The following is an 18,501-nucleotide window of genomic DNA, read 5'->3' as shown; positions in this document are numbered from 1 at the left end:
TTGTCCCACACATAATAAGCCCTACAGAAAATAATTTGCTAGGCAGTGTTTAAAAAGGGTGCAAAGAAGTGCTACGTTTCATGTTAGGGATTAGCTGCTAGAAATCATTTGGGTAACAGCTCTTCTTTTTCAAGCTGGTTAATAGATAGGAAAATTAGTTGCCAATTTAAATACTGCCTCATTTAACACAACAATTCCTAATTACATTATCAGCCCATCTGGCAAGAATTGCTTAGAACCATCACATGAAAAAGAAAACATACTAGCAACTATATGCTGTGTTTGCCCACAGTTATTATGTGTTATTATTGGCACAGATTGTCAGTCAGGTTGTTTCAGCAATTTGTTTCTACAAATTAGTGATGTTACAATATACAGTGGCTTTTTAAGCATAGACATACTGTACACTTTTTTTTCCTGTGTTACTTGGAATTAGCATTTACAGGCTAATTTCTAATGAACAGATTCAGAAGTCTATGCTTTAATATAGATTCTTCATCTGTTTTTCTTAAGATACAGAAATAAAACTGAATTAAAAGATGAATTAGAGGAATCTTTGGAAGTGCTTCTAGATGTAGAGGCCTGCAAACTTAGACATAAACTGAAAAAGCTCCCACAACACCACATCTCTGCTTGCAGAATAATATGTAATTTGCTAAACAGGTAAGACAAAAAAGGGTAAAAAGAAGTCTGGTACACTGACCCTGAACACTGGGACAGCGACAGGACTCTCCTGTATTTCACTGCTCTTAAGCAGTCCCTGGACTGAAGTAGCCAAGTCCTCATTGCTTTGCAGCACTTCACAGAATGGTTGAGGTTGGAGGGGACCTCTGGAGGTCATCTGGTCAAATCCCTACTCAAACAGGGCCACTGAGAGCCAGCATACCCAGGACCATGCTCAGACAGTTCTTGAGCATCTCCAAGGATAGACTCCACAAGCTCCTTGGGCAACATCTGCCAGTGCTTCATCACCCTCACTGTAAAAAAGTGGTTTTCCTTATGTTTAGAGGGAACCTCCTGTGTTTCAGTTTATTCCCATTGCCTCTGGTCCTGCCACTGAGCACCTGCGAAAAGAGCTTGGCTCTGTTCTCTTTGCACCCTCCCCTCAGGTATTTATGTACATAAATGAGATATCCCCCCATCCTCCCAAGACTTCTTTTTTCCAGGCTGATCAGTCCCAACTCAGCCTTTCCTCATAGGAGAGATGCTCCAATCCCTTAAATGTCTTCTTGCCCCTTCACTGCACTTTCCAGCATGTCCATGTCTCTCTTGGACTGGGGAGCCCAGAGCTGGACACAGCACTCCAGGTGTGGCCTCAGCAGTGCCAAGTAGAGGAATCCAGAAAACAACTCAGCTATTTGGCTGACAACTGCATGGCCATGACAGTGGAGAAACACCCCACCCAGAGCCAAAATTATTCTCTGCAGCTTAGATGGTATCATACTTCACCTTTGAGGAGGAAGGGGCCCACATGTTACACTGAGGAGAAGTATTGCCTGTGTTGCTCCGAGGGAGGTCACCTTGCCAGAGAAAACATACCTATCTGCTACTACCTCCAAAAAAATCTTCCTGTAGTCATAAGAAGGGTTTAACCAAGATAAGAGAGGTGTTGTGAGAAAGAAAAATGGAAGAGATTAATGACTTTTTAATGCTGTTTGCTTAGCAGGTGGATCCCACGTTTCACTGCAACGTCAGACTGAGGACACAGAGGAATGTGATTTATTTCAGCATGAAAACTTGGCCAAACCAGGAGGTCAAGTCTAGCAAAGATAATTCTTGCTTTCGCAACAGCTGAAGTTTGTCACAGAAACCGTGCTGTGTTTGCTGGCTGTGGAGTAAGCAGAACAAGTGGCAAATGGAGGCTCTTCAGGGCAGTAGCAGATCAAGCCCACCAGAGCAAGTTTGACATTCAATGTCGTTCCCCTCAGCACATTCCCAACTGGTGTCAGGACCTGGGATTTGACCCCATATCTATCCTGCCTTTATATTCACTCTCTCTCCCGGCCACCTATACCACTCAGCTACCCCTGGATACTCTCACACCTGCAGTGGGCTCAGCAGAAGACTGAGAGTCTTTTGCCCTCAATCTTTTAATGATCTGCACTATTAGACTGGGAAGAATACTGTTTTTTTGTTCTCTCTCTAAAAAGCAATAATCTCTTTCTTTGCCAGAAGATTACAAAGCACTATCTGGATTAGCCAATCTATCCGTGCTTAAGAGCTCTGCGTGCTTCTGTAGTTGAGATTTGTATTAAAATACAAATGCTGAAGTGACTGATTGCTCTGAAGGATAAACTTGCTAAACTAAATTGTGAGTTGAAATATGAGCATCTGACTCTGGGACTGATGAATAGTCATTTTGAAGAGAAATATTACAGGAAGTGCTTTATATATATTATCATTTTGACAATAAGGGAAGGCTATTATGGTTTAAAGAAAAAAAAAGTCACCCAATCAATCCTGGTAAAAAACCAAAATACCTATTCTTCATTTCTGTGCTTTCCTTTCTGCCAATGCCTTTGGTTCCTTAAACATTAGCATTCTTTCTGCACATGCTGTCTCATGTGGTATCTTATTTTTCAGGCTGAAATTTATTTGCTGTGTCTAGATTTATCATACAACACATCCATCCTATTCATGCTATATGAACATGTTTTGCTGTTGAACATGAGCTATTACTTGCTTATCTCAGAACTGTGCGAATTGTAGCAATTTCGTCTCATTGCCTTCCAGAAAAGATTAACCTTTTTTTTCCTTTTTTTTTTTCTTTTTCCCTGACACGAGTCCCTCTCTCATATCAGACCCCACAGCTGACAAAAAACTAAGTGGGTGAAGCAACCCTCTAGTTCACAGCTGAAGTCATGCCTTCTCAAGGGATTGGGCTTTAAGGAAAATCTGGACTAGAAAAAGCTCAGTAACAACAATAATGTAGAAGTCTATAAAAACCTCACCTGTAAATAACCATTGAAAGCTTTGAACTGGCTTGAAACAACTGAGGAAAACTGATAGTCTTAACAGATGTTTGGTTGTCACAGAGACCCCCTGGGAGCCACATCTTTCAGAAAAAAGGGCTTGTATATGAGCCAGCTGGTATCTTCACCAGCCTTTCTCAGTGTAACCAGCACTGCATGTTAACATCAAGTACACTCTTAGTTCTTACTAAGAGCAGTAAGGCACCCAAATGTTCACAAATTTGAGTGAGGAAAATCCATACATTTTCTGTATTTATACTGAACATGTTCTTGAATTGAAAGATTAATGAGTGCCTCAGTAAATGGAATACTGAAAAAAACCCCACAAACACACCATGAAATTCAAGAATGAATGCAAGACATCAGTTGTTTGCACTTAAGTACACACAGAGCTCTTGTTAAATCTAAAAACAAGTTTTCACCTGTTAGTAGGTGTATAGGAATTAAATTCATCAATTTTCTGCTAATTACAGTACAGCACTGATGAGACAGTGAGACTAAGCTGAATGCCACTGGGACCAACTCATGTCTAACTGCAAGACTCATGAGGAATCCATCAGTGCCCACGCAGCCTTGGTTTAGAGACAGGCTATGTCTAAGCATTGTGCCACATCTAAATTAGTATGCATCTCATCCAGAGCTCACCCCTTTGTCCCCAGAGAACATGGTAGACAAAAGTATTGGAGAGACAGCTATTTAGTTACTAATTCAACAGCTATAAAGAAACTGAAGAAATGCCTGAATTCCACCTCTACCACCAGCCTGATTCTTGGAGAAACACTCATAAATGCCATCACTGTTTTTGTAGTCACTGTCTCAACCTAACTCTCTCTCACTCTTAAATCACCAAGAATAGCCACCACAAAGCAGACCTGCTGGGCACTGCTCATCAGGATTTTAAAGTCTTTGGAGCAATGGCCACACACATCAGATGACTATTAGTCCACAGGGCTATGGGTGCTGTAGCAGGACCTAAGGGAAGGGACAGCTTCTAGCCCCATAGAAAACAGGAAAATGGCCAAGGTGGGTGAAGGGCTGCACAAGTGTATTTCACAATACACAGGCACAGACATCACTGGCCGAGTCAAAAGGGTTTAGCTGTCCCCAGAGCGCTCCATCAAGCAAGCCTCTATGCACTTGTACCCTTGCACTTAACCACAGCCTGTCTAGCTTCATTCCTGAAGAAACCACTGTTAAATTATTTCACTTGACCCGAAGCTAAACTTCCCCTGTAAGAAAAAGACAACCATCCCACTGAAAAACAACAGACCACCCACCTCAAGTGTTTTAGGTTAAATGTCTGCTACATCTATTATGTTTACCGGTACTACTTAGGCCATGATACTTCTACAAAAATAGTCTTATGTCAATCTATTTTAGTTTTCTTTTTTAGGGAAAGGAAAAGGAGAAAGGGACTTCTGCTAATACACTGCCTTTCAGAATGCGATATCCAAGGAGGGCTTTTTGCTTTGTTTTGGTTTGGGTTTTTTTTTAAGGAAATGAAATCAGTAAGCCTATGTTAATGCATTATACCCAGTGAATGATTACAGATAGAAGCTGCATACAGTTCAGAATTTCAATCTTCTGAGGCTTTTGCTCTCCAAAATTAGCTTCCAATTTATTTTGTCAGGTCACCCTTTCTTTACCTCTATTGTTCATTGGACTCAAAGAAACTGCTGTCTGAAAAAGGCCTTTTCAGTTCTTCTCTACCTAGCTTCAGAAGCCCTACATTATGAAAAAAAAGTAAAGGTTTGTTTTGAAACCAAAGCAGCAACCCTCCAACTGCAGTGGCTGTAAGACAGAAACGTTATTTATTTGGGTTTCATACACATTTGCACAGAACCAAGCTATACTAAGGAAATTCAGGAAGACCTGAACTTACTAATCTTTAAACCTTTCTCATGCTGTACAAGCTCCTGCATTGTAAGTCCCTGCCCCTGTTCCCTGTGCCATTAGGAAATGCCAGAATTAATCAACAGCCATGTTTCAAACTTCAATCCAGCTTATGAAGTCCATTCCTAATGTTCTTCCTAATGTATCTATAGGCTCATGAGCATTTATTTTTTTTTTTTTTGTCCCTTTTGTCAAAGACACCACAGTACCTTTGCCCTTCAGTAGCGGGCAGAAACTTCTCAGGAGAGATTCAGTCTCGCTTCTATATTTCTACCTCCATTAAAAGGTCTCCCTCAAACCAAAGATCTGAACTTCAATCTCAAATTTAAATTTAAGACCCTGGATTTCAAATTGCACTGGAGATGTGAAACCAAGTGCAATATTTAAGTGCCTTTTGAAGGCAGTGATTAACTTTGAAAAAGGATGCATTTCAGAGACAGGTAGCAAAAGAATAAGTTTGCAGGATGGCAGTGAGAAAAATCAGAGTTTTGAGAAGGCTGCATGCCGGGTCTGATCTCTTCCCTCTCCTCCCCCTGTCAACGCGCTCTTGCAGCGACATGATTCTCTTCAGGCTTTTTTCCCTCCTCTGTCAAGATGTTAGTTTTGGAGACGGTTTTTGTTAGCAAAGGTTTTTTTAAAACCTGGAGAGCAGCACAAAGAAGAGGTAAAGGCAGGATACTCCTGACACATCAGGTCTATCTGTCCTCCCCAGAACAGGCTGTTCCCAACGGCACTGCCATACCCACACGGGGGGGGGCTGCTCTTTATAACATCTTCCTAGCTGCACTTTCTACCTGCCTTCAGGAACGGCTTGATTATGGCTTTTAGTGATTTTCTTCAAGAACACCACTGAACACTTGCATGATATTTTCTAGTAATTTCCCTAAAACACTGTAACAAAACCAAAGCGGATAAGCATAATTTTTCTTGTGTTTTCTCTGTCTATACACTGCAATAGTGAAAGACCAACCTTCCCAAAACATGAAAGCCAACTGACATAGAATAGTTTGGGTTGGAAGGGACCTTAAGGATCACCTAATTCCAACCCTTCTGCCATGGGTGGGGACTCCTTTCACTAGACCAGATTGTCCAAAGCCCCATCCAACCTGGCCTCGAACATTTCCAGGGATGAAGCAGTCACAACTGTTCTGTGCCAGTGCCTCACAACATCATAGTATTTTTTTCTTAGCATCTAATCTAAATTTATTCTCACTTTAAAACCATTTCCCCTTGTCCTGTCACTACACATCCTTGTAAAAAGTCTTTCTCCAGAATTCTTGTAGGCCCCTTTTAGTTACTGGAAGATTGTGATAAGCCCTGAGCCTTCTCTTCTCCAGGCTGAACGAGCCCAACTCTCTGAGCCTGTCTTCATAGGACAGGTGCTCCAGCCCTCTGATCAACTCCATGGCCCTCCTCCGGACTTGGTCCAACAGGTCCACATCCCTCTTGTGTTGAGTGCCCCCAAGCTGGGCACAGTATTGCACATGGGGTCTCATAACAGCAGAGTAATGGGGCAGGATCACCTCCTTTGACCTGCTGGCCACGCTTCTTTTGGTGCGGCCCAGAATATGGTTAGCTTTCTGGGCTGCAAAAAAGCCCAGCTATGACAGGCACAAGGACTGGCCTTTGGTTACTCTGATTGTATTCCCTGCTAGAATAGCTGTACCACATCTCTGGGAAAAGGCATTTGGTCAGGCAGCTGCCTGCTGGTCTGTGCTGTCTCAAGTAACCACAGGGATGTACAGGTGGCCCTAGGTCTCACACAAGTTGATGCAACTCCAGTGTTTTTATTTCCTAGATAATTAAGGGAATACAACAGACAGAAGGCTTTTGATCCACATTCCACCTGACCTATTTAGGATATTACCAAGGAGCAGAATTTGATTGTCATCATGGGTGTTTCTTAGAATTATACAGATGAGTTCAAAGGCACAAACAGAAAGCAGCTTTTCACTCCATAATACCAGGAAGACTGTGTGATGGAGAGAGTAAGCAAAAGCTATTAAGCAATGTCACAATAATGTGTTTGATTTATTAAAAATAAGAACAATCACTTTTATTCGTATTTATTCTAACATTTTTATTTAAAAACTCGGCAGGGCAATTTAAAAGGCAGATTTGATTCTGAAGTAAAGTAAGATATGATTTTTTTTGAAAATTCTTTTTTTATTTAAGCAGCAGCATTCCTCCCCCCGCCCCTCCGTTATTGGACTTTTTTATTTCTCTCTCTCCTTCTCAAACATGCACACTTTACTCTTTACCTTGGCTAATACTGTAAAGGCAGCAGCCCTGGGAAATGAACTAGCTTTGCCTGTGGTTCATACATCATTACATGTGTTAACCGAGTTCCACTATAAAAATCTTTATTACATGGGAGAACACAGAGGCATGCAGGAACACAGCTTCATTTCCAGATCTCAGGTTGAGTTTGGAGGGCAGGAAGTTAAAAGGCTTTGTCTTGCTCTCAGGTTGAGACTAAGTCTTCTAGTACACACTGCAACAACACACAGAAGACAATCTCCTACTTCCCATTGCTCCGCACGTCAACCAGTACACAGGACTAAGCTATCTTCTACTTTGGCCAGTGGTTACAATCCATTGTGTGATAACGGTACCTCATGTTCTACAGCAGCCCAGGGCTTCAACATTTTGCCTGCTACAAGGAAGGCAACACATGCTACTTACACACTGGAGCTCATGGTGCTCAGGCCACTGAATTGTGGAATTTTGTCTGTTATCAACAGCAAATGTTCTCCTGCACACCTGCCATGGAGAAAGTTTTCAAACCTGAACAAAAATGTACAGGTGTTATCACTACTGCTTGGTCACTTGCCAAGAAAAGGTCAATCCAAAGGCTCACCGGAGTGCAGATCGAAGTTAACTTCATCTGGAACATGTAACACATGCCAATATTCATAACTACAGCTGTTGAGAAATTTTCTGAACTCTTTCTCCCCTCACATACATCATTTATATCAGCAGTTTAAATGAAAAAATCTGGCGCTTTATCATGCAAAATGTTTGTGTTATTCCCTGAAGGACTTTGCATACGTGGAGTAATGAGAAGATTATTCTGTGACAGATAAGCTGAAGCACTGTGACTGCATGAGATGCTATCTTGCTACACTTACCTGACTTTTGGAAAGCATGACCACCTTTCGACTCCTCTGTCTTATTTGCAACCAGAGAGCCACCAAGAAGAAAAATGAATGAATTAAGTAAAAATCTTTCTAGTCATAGAAATGTACCAGTGGGACTGATGAATCATTTTCTGACATGCCTCTGACATTTCATTCATACCCATAGCAGACATCTACCAGACAGCACAGCAAATGAAAGTATAGGTCTTTTCATACTATGCTTAAGCAGTATGGTAATATTGCCCTGAAGACCTTCCAAATTGGTACGGCATGCTCTTGAAAAAAAGCTACAACTGTTGATTTCTTATGCTGTGCAAACACCAACAGTCAAGGTTTCTGTATCAACAGGTATCACAATGGAATTTCAAAAGTAAAGTTTCCAATTACGTAGGAAAAAAGTGAAAGAAAAAAACCTCCCAAAAGATTTCAAAGTTGGAGTTTCCAAAATAAATCTGAAGCCTGCAGTTGAAATAGACACCCTACTATATTATTTTCTATGAAAAAAAAACTATTGCTGCCAAAGGCAATCTTCAATCTCCTGCTGGCCTGATGTATTTTGTTTTCCTTAATACTACCATAACCTTTTCAAGGGCGGACACATAGGGCCTGACCTTCCATATAGTGGCTTAGCTGGTAAGCCTTTTGTTTCTGTAGAAGCCCCAGATGGCTGATCTTCTCTAGTATAAAGCTTCCTATGGCAGCAAAATAAGAAACTTTGGCCTTGACATGAGCCTAAACACAAGCCGCAGCACAGTGGCGGGCTCCAAGGTACTCTTGCATGGACCACTGTTGCAGGCAGATACACAAATAAAAATAGCTGCCAAAAAGATCCAATTACTTGTTCCCTGTAAAATGGCAGGAGCTAACTTTTAATGCGAGAAGGCTTATGATCCCGCCCAACTAGAGAGGTGACTCTCAGTTCTTGAGTTCTCATCTGTTCTTCAAAACAAAAATGCCAGTGGGAAAAAGTAGTGCTATTAAGCAGCTTTAGATCCCTAGGAATGGATTCGTTTCTGTCTTTATATATGAGAAGCCTACCAAGTGTTATTGCAGCATTAATACCTTTCCTCTTTTTAAATAAAACCAGAGTAGCAACAACTTTGAGACAAGCATTTTCCATAAATACATGTAGTCTAGCTACAGCAGTTTTTGCTAGTAAGTAGGTACAAAAATAAACCAGCCATAAAGCTAAATAAAATCAACTAATTTTAGTACTCACAAGCTGAGCAAAGGGGACAAAATCTACAAGTAATTTATTTTTCACAATTTTTAATTATTAGTAAGCAGTGGTGAGGGGAAAAAAAGGATTGTAGAGTGCAATTACTGTCTTAACAGATTCCCTTCAAAAGAGCCTTTTAATTATGACACATTAATTGTATTCAATGAGTTGTGATTTTCACTTGAGTAAGTTGATGTTTTTTCCCCCATCTAGCTTATTTTCCTCCCTCTCCACCATACCCCACAGATTTCATCTATTTGAGAACTCTTACAAGAAAAAAACAAAGGTGAAACAAACAAAGGTCTAGAACATCTGTCCTCTGATGTCCTCCCAGTAAAATACTCTTAGACATAAAAAGACAGCAAGAGCAAAAGGAAGGACAGGCAAAAGGGAGAGAAGAACTCTGAGGGAGGAATGAGAAGAGGGGAATAAAGGTATTATTTTATCAATCTGTGGAAAAAGAGGGAGCAAATGCTGATTCTGGCCCAAGGCTTTCTGAGGTCACAAGAGCTGACTTTGCTAAGCGACTGCTCTCAGATGTACGTGGCTGAAAGCCCATAGGATAGCCATGCCTGGAGGAAGTCTGTCAAAAAGGTGAGCACATGGGCAGTAGCAAGTTCAGCAGCCAAACTTCCATCCCAAGGGGAAAAAGTTTACCAAGCTCCTCAGCAAGGCTCTTGGCCACTTCTGGGCTGCTGCAGCCTTTGCTGTGCACAGCATGCAGCTGCTGCTGTAGCAAAACCAAACCATGTTGTTGATGCAGACATGCTTTAGGTGCTGCCAGCAGTAATGGAGCTCGCTCCATGTTGCAGAGCCACCCATGCAAGCACAGTAGATCACTCATGCGGAGGTTCCCATTGTCACAACCAGACTGTTACCAAGCAGAGTTAAGCTAGTTTCTACTAGCTCAGTTCTTTAACACTGCAATCCAATCACATGGGTGGCTGCGATGTAGGCATATGCAGAGAAGAGGAGACAGAGCTAATGTTATTTTAAAACTAAGGGAGTTGATGTGCAGAAAGTTGCGAATAAAATCTATTTTAGTCCTGGACTATTTCAAGTGCCTTGAAGGACACTGAACTAACGGATAAAAATTGAAATATAAACCTTTTTATTTTAACAGCAACTTGGTATCTGTAGAACATGTACTGCATTTGCTTCATGAACTCAGATCTCTATAGCAAAACCAGGCTGAAAAGCAGCAAGATGTATGATAGTCCCATCAATGGCAGGAAAAAACACTTCCTGTTTCTGAGGCAGCTGAGTGCTGCCTCCCTTACTTTGAAGATCTGTCCTATTCTGGGCAAAAATAGAAGCAACAAGTTCCTTCATTTATTTACACAAATTATGATTGAATCTGTATTTTAGAACCAGTAAGAAAAGGGAAAAACATGTCTGATTCGTACTGGAGATGTACACAGGCAAGGATATGACATTTTATCAGCTTTTTACCTAATGTGGCTATACTTGACAATGACCAGATAACATTTCAGGTCAGATTCACTTCACCTACATTTCAGGTCAGATTCACTTCACCTAGCAATGTAATAGCTAACATGTCCTCACAGACTTGAAGTTTCAAGCGCTCTTTATGGCAATAAAGACCCCTGCAAGGCATAGTAGTTTTTAAATCTGCCTTGCCAGACACTATCCCTAGAGCTCTAAGCCCTGTGGTTAGAGGAGGGCAAATAAGAACAACCACCATCACAAAAAAAGAAAAAAAGAAACAAACCCCAAAACAAAAAAGAAAACAGTCCTTCATAATCCCAAGCATCCAAACATACAGGAATTCCACATGGCCTTTCTTTTGTCCATGTGTTCATTTCCATCTCATTTCTATTCCAAATCCCAATTAATTTACTTCTTATTAACAGGCAAAATAGTTACTTGCTCACCTTCTACTTCCCCTCTTTTCAAATTTAACTGATGTTTTTGCTTTCATGGGGAGTGAAGTGTGAACCTGATACTTATTGCCACCACTCCTATTCCCCACAACGGACCTTTTGCCCCAACCCACCAGAATCCAAATGCACAATTGCCACAATCAGGGACCCTGGATAATAAAGCTTTCACTGTTTCTCTGAAGGAGAGAACTAACTTTTAAAGGAGCAGTTAGTGGGGCTCTAATCTGCCTGACCCTGGGACAGGATCACATCCTGAGGAACAACCATGATAAGCCTCTTCCATTCAGTGTCAGTGTGCAGATATAGCAGGACACTGCATTGTACTTACAAACACAGCAAGGCAAAGCCTTGCTACAAACCAATAACTGTGCTATACTCAGGGGAACTACATTGCAATTAATAGTCTCATTTTAGATTATTTTCGTAGTACGGGCTGCACTACCTCCATGCAGTTCCTTTTGCAAGGGCTACTTCTGTACGGAAGGAGGTGCCAGAATGCTGATTTGTAAAGGCAAGGACCTTTCTGTCAACGCAAACCTGGTATGTTTGTTTGCTTTGTCTTTGGTCAAAAAACACTACTCTCCACCACACCGCAATACTGTATTAGTCAGTACTAATTTACTAATAATAAGGTCAGTACTAATATTAAGGTCAGTTTCACTTTGTCCTTTTTATTTTGCATGCATCCAACAACAACAACCACCAAGACCTACCCAACTCACCATGTAACAACAGGAATATTTTGTACTTTACATTTCAATAGTAATTCCATGAGAGAGACCTGGAGGGATCTTGACACTGCCACCTCAAAACACTTCAATATGCCAAAGCATTTGTCTTTGCTTCTCAGGCCTCCTTTTCAGCTTTCATAAAGAGCTCAGAAATAAACACAAAAGACCCACACAATTATTAAAAGGAGAAAAAAAAAAAGAAAAAGGAAAAAAAGAAAGGAGGTTGCCTTCTGGTACTTGAACCTGGAAGGACCACATTTTCAAAACTTCTGTATCTAGAAAGACAGTAAACCCCCTTTCGGCTAAATTCAGAAAGCAGAGCTTAGCTTCTTAGGGAATAGCACTGCTCCAGAAATTGGGCCCTTATCACTTAATATAACAAGACTAGTGAAGCGATGAATTTACAAGAGCAGTTGAATCTTTCCTCATAGTCTTCATTCCTTCCAGGAATTATTCAGGAAATAAGAGTTATCAACAGTTAAGGAAGAATGGCTGCATGTTCAGAACTCACTAATGTGTGTGTTCATCACATTCAAAATACCAAGCTATAAATTATAAGAGTACATGACACACTTGAGGTGTTTAATATATATCCTTCTTTATCCTCCTTTTATTTAATAGCCAGAAGAAATTGAAACAAGTATACCCTCCAATCAATTACATGGGAACTGGAGTCTGTGTTTCACAATGAAAACCATTAGACCTTAAAACGCTGACCTTAAAACTCAGAGCAAGTTTACAGGCCAGGTTTTTATTCACCACCTGCACAGAACAAACTGCCATTAGGAAAAACAATAGACAATACCTCTTCATGCATAGAATGAAAAACTGACACTGAAATTTCAAAAAGGAACCATGGCATTCAGAACACAAATCAGATCCTATCGTGGTTTCAATCAGACCATAGCTACGTGACTCTCAGCTCTCAGAAGGCACATGCCCAGACTCTCTTCGCAATGAAGTTGCAATAGTAACATGTACCTGGTCTCAATAAAAACAGAATTTGGAAATACAGTGGGACTGGCAGGACTACCGCTACCTCATGCAATGATAACTAGCACAAGAGGCAAGATGAGGCAACAGTACTTCCTTTGCAAACATTTAATGCACTCCAGATGGACTTCAAGAAAACTGTGAAGAACATGGGGTGCTTTGACAGTCTGACTATTCTGTTGGTCAAAAGCTCATTCAAGAAACAAGATTAATATGAAGAGCACTGCAGTGATAATAGTGAAATAACCCTGAACGATCTTTGACTGAATTCCTCACAGCGCTTATAATCTCAGCACAGACAAAATAATAAAATATAGAGCAAGGAAATTCCATAAGATTATTTAAAGAAATAAGAAGTAAGAACAGTGCACACAATTCATATTGGGCTCTTGCCATCTCTGAGTTAAATCTGGACTTGGAGACGTGCACCTAAGTGTAAAGCACATAATCTGTCAGAAGTAGGACACAATAATACATCCACGAAATAAGAGACCAATCCATCACACTCTTCAATACAATAGACCTTCTTTTTCACCTTTCACACATTTCTTAAGTAGGTCTGTATGTGAATGAATGAGGATTAATGGGGTTAATGACAGTTCACACCTACCTGGTAGCTAGTCTGGAGATCTGATACAATTAGGAAGGACACTATTGTTAAGACTGGAAATGATCAGAAAGACTTTGGCTGCAAACACTTTGTAAAACTGGATTGACTGCATTTAGGGTTCCTCTCTTGAAAATAAAATAAATTTGACTTCACACAGCTGCTCTATTTTTATATCGTCAGAACAAGTGTTTCAGAACTGCCATTGTGAAACTCAGTTCTGTGCTGTATTTATCTGCTATATGACAAATCAGAACTGGAACGTAAGCCAAATAGTCTGCCTTAAATGACCTGAAAAACAAAATTCTTTTGTAGTAGCTTCCTTCCAAGAACAGAAAATAAACAAAACAAAAAAAAAATCTAGAATTGCAATTGAGCAGTAAAGCAAGTTCACTGAAGTCTTTCATAAACACTACCGGCCCAGTAGCTTTCTGTGCTTAATGCACACACTTTCAAAGTCACAGGCACCAGCACTACTGCAACTATGACATTAAGTCTTGTGCCTCTTCTCATAACCTGCTATTTGGTCTTTGTCCTCTACAGCCTTGTTTGCATTTAACTATGCCCTCTCTGTGACACCATCTGGAGCAGCAGCTCTGCCGTCCACCCTTCTGCTCTGCAGAAATGAAGCCGTGCTGCTCTGCAGCTCTTCTTCATTGCTTCATCCTTCTTCCTCTTTGGCAAAATGTCAGGGCAGCATTAACCCCTGTACGGGTTCGGCAGTCCTGGGAGAGGCCTGGGTAAGGAAAGGTGCTCATTTGGAGGAAAGTCCTATGCTGGAGGGGTGCAAGAGTAAAGGAAGATGCCCAAGCATGACTTTACACTGAAGCTTCTAACATAAGGGAAAGCCAGGTTGGGAGGAGATTTAAATCAATATGAGACATCTTTCTTTTTCTACCTGATCATGGCCCACTCTGACTCCAGCAACTACTTGCCCAAGGAGCTTAAGAGTATTCCAATGCTTGGCAGTATTGAGATACTTGCTGTTAGTACCAGCACTGTGAAGGATGTAAGTAGCACTAGCCTGTAGTGGCTTTGCAGCTTTATACTATTCATTGTGAAGCAGAAAAACAAGTACATTTGTGATCTTTAAGTCTTCCAGTTTCAGGCAGGGAATGAGATAACAAATTCATCTCCATCAAAAGTAGAGAATAAATTTTAACTGCACTCTACTGAGTCACTACATGCCAAGATCTGATTTTGGAAACACAAGTGCATTTATAACCTTGCTTACAACCTTGGTGGGCCTACTTGTGAATAAAACTTCACATGCGCTAAACACTAGTGGCGGTCTTTTAAATAATTAACTTTGCAAGATCGCAGAACTAGTTCAAAATAGTAAAAGCTTTGCAACCAGATTCAGATTTTCTTTTTTCAGATGGAAAAAAATCACCAAGGCAAGTTTATCTGAAACCTTACGTCACATGCAATACAAGTAATACTAGCTGTTAAGCGTAAGTGAAGTCTCCAGGTGCACTGAGGGCAGCACATTTCTCCCTCTTAGACCTCTAGTCACATTATTAAAAGCCTATCATATTTTTCCTTCTTCATTTCTTCCAATTTCAGAATCCCCCATGACATATAAGGAGATGATAGGCTTGACAGTCACTTTTTCTACCTAAAATTATTTTTTCATTTAAGACATCCTGAATTGGATTATTAGTCCTGTCAAACCTGGTACCTTGATTCTGGCAGAAACCAATACGCTCCCTGGAGTAATGAAACACACACAATGCCAGGCTAATGGAGCTACTCAAATATGCAGCACACAACAGAGAAGAAAAGTATTTCACGGCCTCTATGGCTATTGGGCCACACCTTGATACATCAGTCCCAGTTAGCTTTTACTTTTTAAACTCCTTTTATTGATCATAAAATAATGCCACACTTTCTCAATACATGTATTGATCTTACCATCATGTATTTCAATTACAGTGACAATATGGCCAGTCCTTCTACATTCAAGGTGTAAAAAAGATTGCTCACGGAAGTCCAGAAATGTGACAACGGCTGAACACTCTGTTGGATAGGCTTTTTGGCATTCAATGGCTTTTTATTATGTAGAAGAGCCAAAGAAGAACAAGGCTTGATTTTTTTTTTTTTGTGTACACTGGGAACGTAAGGACCTAAACTCCCAAAGCAAACACGAAGCTCTGAAGGAAAGCCCTGAGGGCTTTCAAGAAATTAATCCCCACTCAGCTGACTAGTCATCCCCACCAGCAGCCCAGCACCGCTCCCCCTGGGATCTCATGACACAGATGAAAGAGCAACTACACTGCAAAAAAACTTCAGCAATGCTGGCGAAAGCATACGGGGGAGATTGAAGGAAACATGGTCTATTTGAAAACAATATTCTAAACACGCGCATTCTTTGTGTAGTTAATCAGTAACACATGAATTCCCGAAAGAAGGGGCCAGTTTTGCCCGGCCATCACTTAGCTTAGCAGAAAGATTTCGAGTGATTCTGATGGGAGGGTCTTTCAGAGCACCCGATCACAATGCAACGCAGCTTAAAAAATGAAAGAATGAGAAAAGCACCCTCTGACTCCAAACCACAGCCATTTCGACTGACAGAACAGCTCGCTTCGAACCAAACCGCTATCAGACACACACAGCCTGAAACCGGGCACCAGCCCCGCAAGATTTCCCCAGCAGTCACCGGCCACTGCACTGGGGAGCACCTGCAGACGAGCCTCCCGCCCGGGCCAAAGGAAATTCGTTGCCGCCGCCGCCGGGCACGAACACCGTCTTTCGGGGTGGGGGGAAAAGGGAGGGGCCAGCACTGAGCAAAGGGAGAAAGTTGAGTTTGGGCCAAGGGGGGCGCCGGACTCTCGCCTACCGAGAAGTTTGCCTCCCCTCCTGGTCCCCCCCGCCAAAACCCGCAGCTCCCGGCCCGCTCCTACCGCCTGCGGTGGGGTCCCAATCAGCATCTCCAGATAGTAGCCGCGGCCGGAGTCCCCCTGAAGATTCTCCACCATAGCTAAAAGGTTAAGGGTGCCCCCAGGATCCGAAGCCAAGGCCAAGCCGTCCGCGCCACCTGGGGGCTCCGGCTGCCGGCTGCTGCTTGCCGGGCGCAACACCACCGGGGCGGGCAGCGACCCGCTGGGGGCGGCCGGACGGGACACGCGGAGCGGGAGGGAGAAAAAAGCGCGGCAGAGCCCCGCTGTGCCGGCCAAGAGAAGAAGGAGGCAGGGAGCCGCCAGCGGCGTCCCCATCCCGGCAGCAGCGCGGGGGCCCGGGGTACCTCCCAGCTGCAGCGGCTTCGGCCGGAGGCAGCGGCCGCCTGGCTGCCAGACTGGAGCAGCCGGGGCGACGGGGGGAGGAGGCGGAGGAGAAAGAAGGAGGGAGCGGCTTACCCACGCCCCGGCTTCATCTCCCCCTCCTCCCGAACCGAGCTCCTCCTCGCGGTTCTCCCGAGGCCCCCGGGCAGTGGGAGCGGCCGAGACTGTGGCCGGTACTCCGGCCGCTCCCACTGCCCGGGGACCGTGCGGGAAAGTCGCTCCTGACCGGCACGTATGGGAGAAACTTCCCGGTTCGGTTTAGCCTAGCCCGTAGCCCCGGAGCGTGGCGGCGTGATGGGGAGAAAAGTTTCCGAAAGCCTTAAAGGGAGAGAGCGGCAGGGCGAGAGAGAGGGGATCCGCGCCGCGGGAGACGGCAGGGATTCCGGTCCCCTTTCGATGTGCCTGCGGCTCCTCGACCCTCACCACCGCCGGGGCCGGCTACGGGTTCGCGCAGGCACCCGCCTCAGGACCCCAGTGGAGCGGAGTCTGTGGCTAGGCGGGGGGGTAAAGGAGGGAGGAGGAGGAAAAGAAGACGAGGAAGAGGAGAGGTGCGGGGCCGCTCGGGGACAAGAGTGCGCCTCTCCCACGGGTGTCCGTGGCAGCGTGTGCCTGAAGCGCGGGTGATTGATGGCAGCCGCGATTCACAGCGGTGGCGTTTGGTGTGAGGAGCGGGCGTGTGCGTGTGTGTGTGGAAATTCATCTGCTGTACTAGTAGGAGCGAGGCATGAAAGACGTCCGCATGTGAGAAAGCCTGCGAGGCTTTAAATGTCTTCATCATGCACAGAATTAATAACAGCAGTCAAGTGCAGCCTTTCGAAATATGGGAGCACTTAGGATGGATTAGTTTCCACACCTCTGGAGTAATGACAGTGTCAGATCATTGGATGGAGCAGATAGTCCAAAAGCCTTGAAAAACAAAGCTGGGTAAGTCTAAGCAGAATCACTTTTGTGCCACTCTGTGGCAGATAAAGTTGAAAAATATCCAGCATAAGTCATGTGTACTTCCAGTATTCCCTAACCAATTTGCTGTCCTAGGCAGCCATGTGCTCTGTCCTTGTGTGTAAATCTGCTCTAAACTGCATGGACTGAGATCCCTTCCCTGCCATAGTAGGTGGGAAGGGCTTCCTCCCTTCCTTGAGAGGGAATAATCTTCCACAAGATTTTCAAGTGTTTCACAGGTATTAAATGAACTTTCACCAGAAGGTGCACAGTTGTAGTGTTTATTCCCAGGAAGGCTGAACAGTTTGCTGAAAGGGTGCTCAGGTAAGTCTGTTATTCATGGCCATTGCCAGAGTTGCTTGCAGAGGATAATCCTTAAACGGAAAATAGGATCCCACCTGCCCCTCCTTAAAGAGAAGTTTTCATATTTCCCACTGGTGTTTTCAGTACTCTGTCTCTTTGTTACTTCAAATCTAGAGCCCTCGCTCTCACTTTATGGCTATTGGCTTAGATCAGTTCAGTGCTTGAGCACACTCCCTTGCACCCACAGCAGGAGGGGGATGCGGTTTCTGTCCTTGCCACTGCAGAGCTCTCTGCGGAAGGAGGAAAGTGCTGTAGTGCTCTTAACCTCTCTGTGCCAAAGGTGGGAAGCCTGCAAAGGGCTTGGCTTGACTAGGAAATTTGGTAGAGTGCATAGATGAAGCTTGAGCTCGGGAGGTTATTTTACTCGCAGGAAACTACACATCTGTGTAAAATGTGAAATTATGTGAACTTTCCCCACTGCAGGAAGCCTTCTATTTGCCTGACAAGTAGGAATGTGAA

General features: G+C 43.2%; 1 protein-coding gene across 2 annotated transcripts in view; it reads right to left on the bottom strand.

The window, feature by feature from the left end:
• The window catches only part of BACE2 (beta-secretase 2), a 44,424-nt gene extending 27,557 nt beyond the window's left edge, over positions 1-16,867 (bottom strand). Inside the window, exon 1 of one of the 2 annotated variants that reach the window (XM_061359184.1) lies at positions 16,363-16,867. In XM_061359184.1, the coding sequence (XP_061215168.1) occupies positions 16,363-16,674 (312 nt within the window). In that variant the 5' untranslated portion in view covers positions 16,675-16,867. The remainder of the gene's footprint in view (positions 1-16,362) is intronic. The other variant, XM_061359183.1, reaches the window with a different exon arrangement.
• Between the last annotated feature and the right edge of the window lie 1,634 nt (positions 16,868-18,501).

Source organism: Neopsephotus bourkii, unplaced genomic scaffold (genome assembly GCF_033783945.1).
Source record: "Neopsephotus bourkii isolate Nb327-2 ecotype Australia unplaced genomic scaffold, CSIRO-AGI_Nbou_v1 NB_962, whole genome shotgun sequence".
Taxonomy (NCBI): Eukaryota; Metazoa; Chordata; class Aves; order Psittaciformes; family Psittacidae; genus Neopsephotus; species Neopsephotus bourkii.
This window is presented reverse-complemented; position numbering and strand designations above follow the sequence as displayed.